We start from the raw sequence: 15194 nt of genomic DNA, 5'->3' as shown, positions 1-15194 counted from the left end.
GCCAAAGACGGGGCCTGCGGGGACCTCTCGGCACAGACCCGGCAGGGTTCTATTTTGGGGAAAACCCAGGCATGGAAACCAGCATTTAAACCCCAGCAGCTGTGGAGAGGCACACGCACCCCCCTGCAGCGCGGCATCTGAATAAACGGTGTCAAGGAAGAAGGGGCGGAGCTGGCAGCGGCCGGTTGCCAGGCGGCGGCAGGCGGGGAGGGCCGCCCATGTTTGTCCCGTCCCGTGGGGAAGAGCTGGTGACTCCCTGGGCGGCTGGTTTTGCTGCTTATTAATATTTTAGGTCACAGTTGAGCGATAGAGCCATTTGCTGAATTCCGAATGCTCTGAAGACAACAGAGCCCTTCTATTTTGGAAGAACGGCCAAGCCGCGGTGGCGCCTTGCAGAGGGCGGCCTGCACGGGGACTGACAGGGGGTCCCCTGGAGGGCTGATGGCCTCCTGGCCCTGAGGCTCCAGCCAGAGCCCCTGGGGAGGGGTACAGTTCCTGCCCCTTCTGTCTCCCTGGGAAGGCACCCACTGGGGGGAAAGGGGGTCACGGCCATGTCCTCTCTGACCTTCAACGAGCCTAGACGCCCCTTCTCCCTGCAGAAGGGATCACGGTGGCTAAGGCACAGAGAGGTCCTGCTGGTCACAGCACCTACCTCCTGGCAGGCTGCCCTCCCTGGGACTGACCCAGGTCTGGCCAGCATATTCCTATGTGTCCCCACCCACAGCGAGTGGCCCAGGCTGGGCTCGGGCCTGACCCACCAGGCACTAGGGCTAAGCCCAGGGCCTCTGCTGGGCTAGGAGTCGGCCAAGCTCTTCTCTTTCTACTGGGCTTGCACCCTGAGGACATGAGGCCTGGAGCTGCCAGGGGACACCTAGGGGTGCACTGAACAGAGGATAAAGCCATCGGGGGGGGGGATCGGTGCCCAGAGATGGGAAGAAATTCCCCGGGGTCGCCACTGGAGCACCTGGACCTAGCTCTGCCGGAGGCCGGACAACCCTAGACTTTCCAGTTACGTGAATTTACGAATCAAAGATTCTTTATGTGAGCTGGGGTGGGAGGAAGCTCTGGGGCTTTTTACCTCCGACAGAGAGAGCGCGGAGGACCGGGGCAGCCCCCGAGTTGGAAGGGGCAGGGAGGCAGAGCAGCTGCAGGTCCAGCCTCAGCGCCGGCTCGGCACCAGCTGGTGTTGGACCCTCAACGGCCACAAGCCCAGGATTCCCCCTCTGAGAGGCCCGGGCCTGAGCCCCTGACCGAGGGTGTGGTCATGATCCGGGAACCGCGAGCGGCTGAGGGATCTCCGTGTCCGGGAGTGCTGTCACGACCCTGCACTCAGTCCTGAGCTGCTTCCCCTGGCAGGGCACGTGTCAACAGAGCTTCAGCCTCCCACAGCGGGCTCTCCCCCTCCTCACTGCTCCTCTAGGAAGTGACCCACGAGTCGCTGGGCAGGACAGGCTGAACCGCGGAGGGGTTCTCCAGTGCCCGCCCTCTCCAAGGTTCTGTGGTTCCGCAGACGGCAGCCAGGCGCAGGCAGGTCCGTGGTCGGCAGCCCTGGGGCCCGTGGGGCCCAGACATGTGCCCAAGGCATCCAATTCTCCGGGTCCCTGTTTCCTTTTGTGCAAAACAGTAATGATGATGCTCAGCTAGTGGGGCTGCTCTGGGGCCACAGGAGCTCCTGAGAAGGCCTGGCGCAGGATGGCTGGGTCAGTGGGGCCTGGGGTCACTGTCACCACGTGGCAAGACAGACCTGGTGTGTGCATGAGCCCCCGGAACCCCACGATACCCTCCCAGCACACGGAGTCCTCCAGCCAGGCAGCCCCCAACCCTGGGAGACCTGGCTGTCGAACCCAGGCAGGGCCAGAGGAGGGGAGCTGGCTCAGCCGTCCCCAGGTCCTCCGTCCACGGTCACTCCTGTAAGTCATTTCTGGAGGGAGCACTTCACTTCCAACTGCCCGCTCCCCAGCAGACACAGGGCTCATGTTAGGCTCTGTGAGAAGAGGCAGTGGACCCAGCAGAGATGGCCCTGCTGCCCGTGGGGGGCCGCAGCGCCCACCCCTGCCTCTCCAGCCATGAAAGGCTTTGCAGACAGGAGCCTGCCTGGGACAGTGTGGGTCCCAGGGAAGGCCAGCCACGGCAGGGGACAGAGGTCTGAAGACGTGCCTCACTGACACAGGCACCCCTCCGGAGCACGCAGACAGTGACCACAGCCAACAAGAAGCAGATCACTGCCCCAGGAAAGACGGGCAGAGACCGGACCTGGTGGAGGGGGTGCACAGGTGAGCCGCGAGCACCAAGACGGCCCCAGGGGGCTGAGCGAGGGAAGGCGGGGCAGGGGACGTGAGACCACTTGGCCCACAGCCAGAGTGGCAGGGGTCATCACGCTGGGGTGTCATACTTGATTGGCATCATTCCTCTGTCATGTCCTTTAAACCCTGGTCACCATGACCAGCATCGACATTACCATCATCACTACCACCTGACCATGATCTCCATCACCAGCACGATCACCCTCATCATCACCACACCACCACCATCTTCACCTCCATCACCATCACCATCACCACCATCACCATCACCATTACCACCATCACATCACCATCACCACCATCACATCACCACCATCATCACCATCATCACCATCACCACCATCACCATCACTACCATCACCATCACCACTATCACTATCACCATCATGATCACCATCACCAACATCACCACCACACCACCACCATCTTCACCACCATCACCACCACCATCACCACCATCACCATCACCATCATCACCATCACCACCACCACCATCACCACCATCACTATCACCATCACCACCATCATCACCATCACCACCATCACCATCACTACCATCACCATCACCACCATCACTATCACCATCATGATCACACCATCACCACCACCACCACCATCATCACCATCACCATCATCACCACCATCACCACCATCACTATCACCATCATGATCACCACCATCACCATCACCACCACCATCACCATCACCATCACCATCACCACCATCACTACCACCATCACCATCACCACCATCACTACCACCATCACCACCATCATAACCATCATCACCCCCACCACCATCATCATCACCATTACATTACCAACACCACCACCATCATCATCATTATCACCATCATGATCACCACCATCACCATCACCACCATCACCACCACCATCACCATCACCACTACCATCACCATCACCATCACCACCACCATCACCACCATCACTCCCATCACCACCATCATCACCATCACCATCACATCACCATCACTATCCCCACTATCACTCCCACCACTACTACCATCACCATCACCACCATCACCACATCATCACCATCATCACCCCCACCACCATCATCATCACCATCACATTACCAACACCACCACCATCATCATCACCATCACATTACCAACACCACCACCATCAGCATCACGATCACATTACCAACACTACCACCATCAGCATCATCACTATCACCATCATGATCACCACCATCACCATCACCATAACCACCCACCATAATATCACCCTCACCATCACCACCATCACCACCACCATCACTACCAACACCACCACCATTACCACCATCACTACCAACACTACCACCATTACCACCATCACCTTGACCTCCAACACCATCACCACCACCATCACCACTACCATCATCACCATCACCACCATCGCCATGACCTCCATCACCACCACATGACCATGACCTCCCCCACCACTATCCTCACTGTCATCATCACCATCCCCTCCACCTGCAGAATTCCCACCCATCCCCAGCAGCAGCAGCAGCATCGTGACCACAGGCACCACCCCAGAATGACCGCGGACATCTCCACCACCACTCGTGGCTCTAGGAACCTCCCCTCCCCCTCACCTAGTGGCCACAGGCGCCAGGTGGTCCTCACAGGGAACCTGGCAGTGGAGCGAGGCAGTGGACACCCAGTGTCCCTGGTCTGGGACCTTGCCATCTTCTCGGGGTCAGCAGGGAGCCCTGGCCCTGGTTTCCGCTTACACACGAGACGCAGCACTGAAACGTCGCACTCATGGCCAGACCCAAGTGGGGACTTGGAGGTCTCCCTGAGTTCCTTTTTCAAGGTCCATCCCTGGGGACGCCCCGATTTCAGTTCAGTTTGCCGAGTTCTTAGGACGGAGTGTGGACGGTCACCTGACCATCCTCCTTGATTACAGAAGAGGACACGATGCCTCGGGAGAGGGAGGCAGCCCGAGCCTTGGTGGCCAGCGGGCATGGCCATAATTTCCCCTCCTTGCTGGCCACAGCACCCCGTTCTTCCTGGGCACTGCCACGACGCAGCTAGACAGGCCAGCATCAGGATCCCTTGACCAATGCAGAGGGCTTCTGCCAGTAAGGTATCGGGCCTTCTGGGCAGGCCCTGATGGTGGAGAGGGTGACATGATGGTGGTGTCCCTCGGCAGGGAGCTTCGCCTCGGGCTGCAGCACTAGCCCCTGCCCGAGAGCCCAGCCAGGGGCCACGTGGCCAGTACCTATAACTCCCAGGCCACACAACAGGTCCTTCACAAGAACATCACGGGGACGTGCGTCCCGCTATGCCTCACACAAGTGGGCCGGGGCCCTCATACTCTGCCGGCCAGAGGCCGGGGATCCTAGGCCCATGAGAGGGCAGGCCCCGTGGTGGAAGGGCCTGGGCCCCAGCAGCATGTGGAGCAAAGCCGTCCAGGAGACGCCACGCGGGTGGTGACCAGGCAGGAAGAAACGTGCAGCTGCGGGCCTACTTGTTACAGCAGCGGACGTGTGCTACCTGAATCGCACCAGGACCACCCCTGGTGGAGGAAGGCACGTGCCAACCCAGAGAGCAAGTGCGTCCTGTCTGAGGAGCCGGCGCTCAGGGGCCCGGGAGGAACCCAGGCACAGCACTAGCTAGCAGCTCTGGAGCTCCGCCTTCCGGGGGGTACCCTCGATGGCACAGCGCCAGGGTCACATGCTGCTCCTGGCTGCCAACCCACGGGTTGCCGTGTGCAGAGACGGGTGTTTTACACAGGGCACTGCTCTCTCTCAGGCATGGAAAAAGTGGAATCTACGGTCAGGCTCTTCCTGGGCCCCTGAACAGGTCATCTCGGGCCTTTAGGTTTCAGACCAGGGAATCCCCCAGGGCTGCCGAACCACCGTGCCGGGGGACAAACTCAGGCAGCTGACCCAGGAACGGACCCGGTCTCTCTCCACCCACCCGCGGTGGCAGGTGGACATAAGATCAGAGGCTAGCCACTCTGCGAGGGAGGCTGCCCAGACCCACACAGGGCTGAACACAGCGTCAGCAGTGACGAAAAAGTCACCGCGCAGCACGGTGTCCCCCGCGGGCGTCCTCCACTGCCAAGACAGGGCTGCAATGCCACACGGTCAGAAGGGACAATGCGCAGGGAGCCCTGAGACCCACCAGGTGTCACAAACACCTGCTTCCCAGGAAATCGGAGCAGCCGGGCAGGCGGGCCCTCACCTCCCGCTGTCCGCAGAACCCAGCAGACCCTGCGGAATTCGACCCACTCGCCACGCAGGGCCTCGCGCACTTTACAGATGGTGCCCAGCTGCTGGCCACTGTCACCAGGCGGGAAGAATGCAGCTGTCCTGCCTCGGGCAGAGGCCCTGCCCGGCCACGTCCTCACGGGCTCCTGGTGCCCACTCACTCACCCCGGTTCAGGGTTCCACGTACAAAGCCCCGCGGCGGTCTGCACGGAGGGCAGCGCTCCCCAGGGCCTGCACAGGCCAGCCTCGTGGAAGGACGCAGCCAGGTGGGAATGTGGAAGGGGACCCTGTACCACCTTTGGGCTATCTGTAGGGTCTGCCAACTTCCCATGTCAAAAAAAGCCACCCAAAGCACTGACCAGGAAGGAAAAGAGTTGGAAAAACTGGACTTTAAAACTCCAAACTTCCACTCATTAAAGGACACATTAAGAAACCAAAAGGTGAACCGTGGACGGGAAGGTACCAGCAGCTTGTCTCTGACAAAGGACTGAGACGAAAAGGATGAACAAGAGGACTACAGACCAGGACGAGACAGAGAACACTCCAGTCACAGGTGGACAGGCACTCCCCAGACGGCCCAGATGAAGTCACACTGTGGCAAACCAGCTGCACACAACGCTCAGCGACAATGGTCATCAGAAAATGCATGTGACACCCACAGTAAGATGCCACTTCCCACCATCAGAATGGCTGATGTTAGAGACTGATGTGCCCATGGTGGGTGACAGGCGAAGCAGCCGGAGCTCCTGCAGCCCGACCATGCACCAGGCGGCATAGTGGCTTGGAGGACCGTGTGGCAGTGTCCTGTGAGGTTGAGCATGCTCTGCCCCAGCCACTGTGCACCTAGAGAGGTGAATCCCTTTGTCCACAGAAAGACGTGCACAAAATCATTCTCAGCTTTGCTTGACATGAGCTAAACGTCAGTGTCCATTACCAGGAGGGCCAACGCACACGCTGCGGGACTTGGCAGTGAACAAGCAGACTACTGGGGCCCGCGACCGGGGGCCCGAGAACCCGGCACTGGGCTGAGTGGAAGAAGTCAGGCCCACATGTACAGCTGTGGGGTGCCATCTGGTGACCTCCAGGCGGGGTCCAGGGAGCTGCCCAGGAGGGTGTGGAACATGGTTGGCCACACCTGGGTGGGGACACGGCACCCCCCGGCAGCTGGAGGCACACAGAGCCTCTGCACAGTGTGCTCCTACCTGTATGCAGTCACACTAAGTCACCAAAAGACAGTGACAGTTCACAGGCTCAGCAGTCGGGGCCAGCAGTACCCGAGCCGCCGGCAGGCCTCCCGCCCGCCTCGCGTCCAGCTCAGACTCCAGCTCCTGTGGGCGCTGCGCTGCTGCCCTCACCCACCCGGGGCCAGGCCTGCTATGGGACGGAGGCCTCCACCCTGGACGGCCGCCCGTCCAGGTGCTGCCATGTCACCTCCCCACCCCAGGCTGCTCGGGTCCTACCCGGCACTGGCACCTGAGGGCACCAGGGCACCCAGGTTGCCAGTGGAATTGCAGCTGCTGATCGGGTCGCCTGGACCTGGACTGTCTGGGTGGCCCCCTGATGTCCCGTCCTCCTAGGGAAAGACCAGGAGGGTCCAGGAGGTGCCACGAGACACAAACCCCGACCCTCAATCACTGGCCTCAGGGGCGAGCACGGGCTGCCCAGGAGCGCCACGCTGGGCAGACGGGCCGGCGAGGACTGCCCCCTGCTCGGTGCAGGGAGCTGGCTGGTGGTGGCCGGGGAGGCGGCAGCAAGGGAGGACTCCGTGCCAGGCAGGGAGTGGGGCCTGGCCCCTAAGTGCAGCGAGGACGTGTGCCCACCTGTCTGGCTCTCAAGCCCCGGCAAGGTGCCCAGGCTGGGGCACGTGGGACATGGGTGGTGGGAACCCGCAAGGCACCTCCACCACCGCCCACCGCCAGTCGGGATCCGATGATCTGCCTCCCCAAGTGGCCAGCTGGGACAGCGTGAGGGGTCCTGGAGCCAGCCTCTGCCAGGCAGAGAATGCTGCTCCCTTAAGGACAAGTCCTGCCCTGGTGTGCCAGCCTGTGTGCTGCCCTGTCCCCACCCCACAGTACACACCGACCAAGCAGCCAACCCCGGGCCCCGGCTCGGGATGAGCACCAGCCCCAGGCTCCACCCCACCAGGCCAGGAACCGCCACAGGCTCCCACCTGGGGACAGGGCCACCCAGAGAGTCCAGTTCCAGGTTGTGGGAAGGCCCAGCAGTGACTGGGGAGGTGGCAGTCCCTTGCCCTTTCCTGCCCACTCGCCAGAGGCCAGTAATCTCCAGAGGGTGGTGAGAGTGGGAGGCCCAGGACCCCTCTGCGTGACCCTCCAGGGCTGCCCGCCCAGGGGTGGCACAGCCAGCGACACCCAGCGGCACACCAGCGTCTTTCCAGGAAAAGCACAGAAGGGTGGCCCAGGGTGGCCGAGGTCCTCAAGGACAGACAGGCTGTGAGCCCGCTGGGGGGTGGGACAGAGCAGGGGTAAGAGGTGGGGCAGGGGAGGACCAGGGGAGGACCGCACTGGCCAGGAGGTGCAGCTGGCTCTAGGGCTCAGCATGTCCATCAATGTGTCCAGCAAAACCTGCGGCTGCTGCCTGCTGGCCACCAACCCCTGGCCACCCTCCCAGCAGAGCATGCTCCTGCTCTCTCTTCTAAGGCCGTGTCTTGCCCTGACCCCCACAACCTGGTCTTGGGTGTGCACTGAGCAGCCTCCTCGGGGCTCAGCACAGAGCGAAGCCTGCAGCCCCGTGGGCCAGAGTGGGCGTGGGCCAGAGTGGGCCCGGCACAGGGGGAAGCATCCACTGGGCCCTGCGAGGGGACGCGGAAGGGCCTTGGCAGCCAGGGCAGGACGGCGAGCCGGGAGGTCGGGGCAGGGCCGGCACAAGGGAGCGTGGAGAGGGCTTCTGGTGAGGCCAACTTCCTGCTGGACGAAATGCCCTGTGTGCTGCCCTGTCCCCACCCACAATAAACACCGACCAAGGGGCTGGGGATGTGGCTCAAGCGGTAGCGCGCTCGCCTGGCATGCGTGCAACCCGGGTTCAATCCTCAGCACCACATACCAACAAAGATGTTGTGTCCGCCGAGAACTAAAAAATAAATATTAAAAATTCTCTCTCTCTCTCTCTCTCTCTCTCTCAAAAAAAAAATAAATAAATAAAAATAAAAATAAAAAAAAATAAACACCGACCAAGCAGCCAACCCCGGGCCCCGGGACACAACCAGGGACCCCGTCAGACAGACACCTGCACTCGTGCCCCTAAGCAGGGACCCAATGGAAAAACTAAACAGACGCGTGGACAGAGGGGACACCAGTCAATAACAGCAAGGAGACCAGGGACGAGGAGGAGAAGGACGTTCAGAGACCACAGAAAGGACAGGCCAGCCCACCAGACCCCCAGCTCCGGCCCTTCCTCTGAAGTCTGCCTCTGTCACTTTTGCAATGGACCTGCTGCTTGCTGGCCACTCTGTGTCCATTCTTCGCTGAGCAGAGACTGGGAACCCAGCACCCTGCGGTGACCACGCAGGCCCTGGGGCCTGGGGAGGGCCGACTCCCCTCTGGGCCTCAGGAGCCGGGCAGTAGGCACATCTGAGAGAGCTCGTGGCCACAGGGCCCAGCCCAGCAGGCCAGTGACCTCTAAGGACCTGTGGCCCTCCTTCCCCTGCCCTCCCACGGGGGTCTCCTGACCCCGCCTACGGCCATGCCCGGCCCTCGCGCCTTCAGAACAGATTTACGGGTTCCTGAGCCATGGCCGCCCGCGTGTGAGCAGCTCCAACATCCGAGCTGGGTGGGGGGGGAAGGCACGTGCCCACAAACTTCCTGTCCCAGGACACGCGCCTGAGCCGCCCGGCGCTGGGCACTCGCGCCACCTTGCAGGAGTTCCTGGCTTGGGCGAAGCCCACCAAACAGAACCAGCCAAGTGTGTCCAGGATCCAGAGGAGTCCCCCGGGGACCCCACCACAGCTGACCCGCTGCACGTGGCAGGGAGCGGTGATGGTGATCAGAGACCGAGGCCGGCCGAGGGCTTACCTGCCTGGCCCTCCCTGGGCTTGCACTGCACCTCCTCCACGCACTCGGCCGGGAACCACCCGATGTGGCCGCGGGCACTGCCTTCCCAGAAGCCACCTTCGCCGATGCTCAGAACTAGGGGACAAGGAGGGAGAGAGTGAGCCAGAGGACATGGGGTGACCCGCCAGGGACTTCTCCCCTGAGGACGCCAGGCTGGGCACCGAAGTAGGGAGGGAGCCAGGAGGAGGCCCCACGGCCTGGCTCAGCATCTCCAAGAGCAGGACAGAATCCGCAGGGCTGTGTGACGATCATGAGTGCCACCCCAAACCCGCAAGGACAGGCCGGGTGGAAAGGCCCACTGGGCCAGCACCGTCCCAGGGGCCCCGGCCTTGGCCTGCCACCAGGGAGCCCATTGATGAGCTGCTGCGGGTGAGCGTGCCAGTCTCTTTCTGACTTTGCAGGAAAACCCCACCTTTAGAGAGAAGGCAAGGAGCCACACAGTGACGTGTCCTTGGGGCCCACTGCACAGCTGGACAGACACGGCCGTCCCCGTCTCCAGGACGGTGAACCCTCAGTGCAGGGTCCGACACCTCCACCCTGGGTGGGGTGCCAGGTACACAGTAGGTCCCTGGGCTGAAGGGATGAGGGTGTTTGTCTTGAAGCCTCGCGGCTGAGCACAAGGGAGGGACACGGGTCCACAGATGCTGGGGACCAGGGGAGTCACCAGGACCCACGGCTCCCCACAGCCCCATTGGATGCTCTTCCAGGTGTGAGGGCGGACTCAGGTGGCACATGGGGGAGGGACCCCCGCGCCCCCTCCCCTGCCCCACCCGGAACGCAGCTGTGCTGCAGGGCAGGGTCTCCACAGGGGTCTCCTCTGACAGCACTGGGGGTGCGTAGCCCCAGCCTGCGGAGAGGGCTCGGGCAGCACAGGCCCTTCCTGCCGCCGCAGGTTAACCCACAGGCCAGATACAGACCCACCCGGCCCTGACGTCGAAGGTCAACGGCACAGAAGACCCGGGCTTCGCAGGATCTTGCCTCGTCATCTGAAGAGTGACCCACAGGGAACAGACCACACACAGCTGACCCACACGGCCAGAGCCACCAGCCCAGCTTCCTCCCAGGACGGGGCCAACCCCTTGGATTCCACGCGGCCCAGCTGCCCGACACTCGGCAGAGCCCGCGGAGCCCCGGGCAGCAGGGAGGGAGCAGGGGCCTCACAGCCCAGGCCTTGAGGAGCCCCTCTCATCCTGCTGCTGAGGGAGGGGCTGCGTAGGTCCAACTGGGACCTTCCTGGGGGGGATAAGACTCCCGAGCTACTGCGCCGCTGTGGGTGCCAGGTGTGAGTGCCAGGCGCGGCCAGGACCCCGCTGCTGGCTCCCTGCATGCTGTCCACTCTGGGTGGACAGCGCGTGGGACCTTGGCGTTTCTGGCAGCTGAGGGTCCTCTTTGGGAGAGGGCGTGGGGTGGGCGGAGGGCAGCCTCAGTCCCGTCCCAGCTCACACACGCCCAGCGGTGGCCGTCCCAGCTCCACCTGCTGCTAGCAGCCACCTGAGTCCTGCACCGGGTGTGGCCCTGCAGGTTCGGCACTCCCTGAGGTGGGGCTGTGGGGGGAGTTGGGTCCCCCACCAATCGGTGACTTCATTCTGTCCCTGTGAGGAGATGCCGAGGACAGAGGAGTCCTCTGTGGGGAACAAGGAAGGACGCTGGGCCAGGAGTCGGCGGGCCCCGGGGCCCTTCTTTCTGTGGGGAACACAGGAGCCTGGCCCCTGAGCTCCAGGATGCCACCTCGCGGTGGGATGGGCCAGGGCGGCTGTCCCCTGAGCCCTGGCTGCTGATGGCACTGCAGAGGAGCCGGGGAGGGGCACTGACAGCCCAGTGGTGAGGGGCCCATGTGTGGCACGAGAGCTCTGCCTCTGGGTCGGGCGTGTGCAGCAGGTCCAGGGCCCTGGGAGCCTGTGAGAGGGAGGACCGTCCACATACGCCTCTGTCCCCACAGACGATGCTGCAGGGCATCCGAGGAATGGATGGGGCACTGCTCGCTGTCTTCAGGGCCAGCGTGCCCTGCTACCACGCCCAGCACCCTGGTGGACCTCTCCCTCCAGGACCCTCCAGCCTCCCTGGGCAGCTGGAAACCAGACACTCCCTGTCTGACCAGCTGGGTGGCCGAGGGCAGGGAGCTCTCCACCGGCCACACCGGTGCCCGACGCCCTGTCCACTCCGTCTGGGGCAGAAACCAGCCAGGCCCTGGAGGAGCGGGGAGGACCGGGGGCCACCTCCCACACTCTGCCCCGTCTCCTGTTGGAATGGACCCTGGGGGACGCCGGGATTTCCACACAGGTGCACTTTGAATTTACCCAGGATGTGCAGGGCCCTGGGGTCACAAAGACAGTGCCAGGAGGGGGGGACACAGACGCTCTCTGCGGGGACGTCTCTGACATGGCACACTCCTGTCCTGAGGCCTCTCCTCTTGCTCCACACGCTCCTGCCCCTGCCCCAGGCCCTGCCCAGCTCTTCCAGGGGCTGCCCTTCAGCCTAAGCCCCAAGCCGGGCCCTGGCTCTCCCACCAGGCTCCACCCACATGTGCAGCTGTCCAGCAGGGGTCAGCTGCGCAGAATGACTGGCATGGACCCCCACAGACAGATCAGCAACCTGGGAACCAGAAACGTCACCAGCCTAGAGAGTAGTGCCGCACACCCGTCCCCATGTGGACCTCCCTGCCATCGTGCCACATTTATGGAGGCCACTAAGGCCCAAGGGACGTGGCTGGGCAGGGGTCACTGGGAAGGCCCTGCAGGCTCCTTGTAGTCCTGCTTGACCAGAAGCCCCAGGAGCCTGGCGTGATGGGGGAGGGGTCCTCTGGAGTGAAGGCCCAGGGCTGTGGCAGGGGCTCAGCTGACCGCAGAGCCTGGGCTGAGGGGTGGACCAGGGGGTGAAGGGGGTCCCAGGTTGGGCAGTGTCCATGGCAGAGGTGAGAGGCAGGCCACAGGTGTGCATAGCCTCCAGCCTCCCTGACCAGCTGGGCAAGCCGTGGTCTTCTGCAGGGTTCTCCCTGGTGCTGACCGGATGACGGTGCTGGGAACCTGCCTGTCCCCACTGGTGGTGGCTGCATCTGCTGTCACCTGAGTGGAGGGTGTGAGGGGCATGGGCAGGGGGGACAGGGAGGTCCTTGAGGCTGGGCTTCTCTAGCCCCTGTGCCCTGCCAGCTCTGCTGTGGTCAGAGGAGCTCACAGAAGCCTCATGAGCAACAGCCCTGCCAGTGGACAGGTGTGGGGCCTCCCCTCTGCACCCGATGACCCCTGCAACCTGCGAAGCCTGGTCATGAGAGGTCATAGAGGGCGGGTGCAGATGCGGACCCTGCGAGCTGACTCCCCACACGGTCCCTACCCGGTGGGATCACTAAAAGTGTCTAGTCCAGGGAAGCCCATGCCCCACTGCACGGGACCTGCACGGGACCTGCACGGAGCTCTCCCCTGGACCTGCAGGAGCACGGGGCTCTCCCCTGGACCTGCACGGAGCTCTCCCCTGGACCTGCAGGAGCACGGGGCTCTCCCCTGGACCTGGGGGAGCATGGGGCTCTCCCCTGGACCTGCGGGAGCACGGGGCTCTCCCCTGGACCTGCAGGAGCACGGGGCTCTTCCCTGGACCTGCAGAAGCACGGAGCTCTTCCCTGGACCTGGGGGAGCACGGGGCTCTCCCCTGGACCTGGGGGAGCACGGGGCTCTCCCCTGGACCTGCGGGAGCACGGGGCTCTCCCCTGGACCTGCGGGAGCACGGGGCTCTCCCCTGGACCTGCGGGAGCACGGGGCTCTCCCCTGGGCCTGCGGGAGCACGGGGCTCTCCCCTGGACCTGCAGGAGCACGGAGCTCTCCCCTGGGCCTGCACAGAGCTCTCCCCTGGACCTGCACGGAGCTCTCCCCTGGACCTGCACGGAGCTCTCCCCTGGACCTGCAGGAGCACGGGGCTCTCCCCTGGGCCTGCAGGAGCACGGGGCTCTCCCCTGGACCTGGAGGAGCACAGAGCTCTCCCCTGGGCCTGCAGGAGCATGGAGCTCTCCCGGGGCAACTGCGGAAACAAGGGAAGATGCTGGTGGGATTGGAACAGCAGACTCTCCCCAGCTCAAGGATGTGGCTCCACAGGCTGATGGCCAGAAAGCAATGGAAAATTACTAGACACTTGAAGTAAGAGAAGGAACCATGTTCCCAAGGGGAGGAGAAGCTGCTGAGCCCAGACCCGACATGAACCCGATGCTGAGACCATCAGGTGGGGTTGGGGCAGTTAATGTGGCAATTACACCAACTGATAAAACAACACGTTTTCAATCAACAAAAAATCCCACCAGAGTAACAGGAAGCCTTGGCAAATAGTAAAATAAGCATACAGATGGAAAACCCGTGAACATGTAATTTCTGAAATCATAAAATTCACTCGAGGGACATCAGAGGAAAGAGCGAACTTGGAAGAGGAAGGAATAGACTGTCAAGTGACCAGGCAGCTGTGACACTGGACCAGAGACAGGACGGGGCCCTGCCATCTCGAGACCCTTGCAGAAGCCCGGAGAAGTCAGAGAAAGGCACCGATGACCACCGTGGGCCAGGTGGCCCGGGCAGAGGGCAGGACTGGAGCTGGCTGACGGCACTGTCAGGAGCCCGCTTTCAGCCCATCCCCTGCGCTGCTGGAAGCCTGTCCAGGGCAGGGCCTGGGCACGCTGGGCACGCGTGGAGTCCCTCCATGCTCCACTCAGTGAGTTCCCACGGCCCCCACTGCCCCGCTCTAGCTTCCTCGGGGCCTTGAGACCGGCCTCTGATCCTGCCACCGACAACCAACACGTGCCGTCTGTGCTCACCCCTTGAAGGGCCTCCCAGATGACGGTGCCCGTGCAGGGGCATCGCTGGCTGCCCAGTGCCCTTGGAGACAGCCCACCTGCCCGCCTGGCACCCTCAAGGGGCTTTCCGGGCAGTCCCCGGATGCTGCTGAGAATCCCTCTGACCAGGTGGACCTCTTCCTTGGAGTGCTGCAGACCCAGGCCTCGCCTACAGCTGGACCGTCCAGCTGGATACTCAGGCCGGGGCCTGCCCAAGCCCATCTGCTCGGGATCCTGGGGTTTTCTGGTGGGGGAGGCCTGCCCTTCCGAGCCACTGCAGGTGTGGGCCTTCCCTCCAGCCCCGTTCCCTGTGCTGCCCCCCGGTCTCTGCTGCCACCCCAGCAGGTCCTCCGGGGGCTCAACGGAGGCTGAGGGGCGCTGGCTGGCCCTGCCCCAGACGCTGACCTTTGACCCTGTCTCCACGGTGAAGGGGGATCTCGCCATCGACTTGGGGTTGGTATGGCTTCACGACGACGAAGAGTCTCCCAGGCACCGCGCTGTAGAGCTTCCGCTTGGGCCCTGGGTACTCGAAGGCCGACAGGGAGTCCTTGCTGGCACCAGGAGTGAAAGGCGGCCTGGAGGGAAGAAGAAGGTGGGGAGACGGGGTCAGAAAGCCATGCTCCGCCGCCACACCAGCTGCCAGCCACGCCCCACCCGCCACGCCAGGCTGCCAGCGTCACCTTGACCCCATGAGGCTGCGGGTGATGGCCATGTGTATGGGCTGGGCGGCGAGCGTGAAGGCCCAAGCTGACCCAGCAACTCTGTGGGCCCATCGCAGGGCAGGAAAGG

The 15194-nt window shown here is 63.1% G+C and overlaps 1 protein-coding gene across 3 annotated transcripts in view; it reads right to left on the bottom strand.

The window, feature by feature from the left end:
• Window positions 1-15194, bottom strand: part of Shank2 (SH3 and multiple ankyrin repeat domains 2) — a 198270-nt gene that overhangs the window by 171064 nt on the left and 12012 nt on the right. For all 3 annotated transcript variants that reach the window (XM_026414152.2, XM_077797377.1, XM_077797378.1), the window contains exons 3-4: window positions 14811-14980; window positions 9563-9676 (exon numbers count right to left, since the gene is read on the bottom strand). In XM_026414152.2, coding sequence (XP_026269937.2) covers window positions 9563-9676; window positions 14811-14980 — 284 coding nt within the window. The remainder of the gene's footprint in view (window positions 1-9562; window positions 9677-14810; window positions 14981-15194) is intronic.

Source organism: Urocitellus parryii, chromosome 4 (genome assembly GCF_045843805.1).
Source record: "Urocitellus parryii isolate mUroPar1 chromosome 4, mUroPar1.hap1, whole genome shotgun sequence".
Classification (NCBI taxonomy): Eukaryota; Metazoa; Chordata; class Mammalia; order Rodentia; family Sciuridae; genus Urocitellus; species Urocitellus parryii.
Note: the sequence above shows the minus strand (reverse complement) of the source record. Positions and strands in the feature narration are given on the sequence as shown.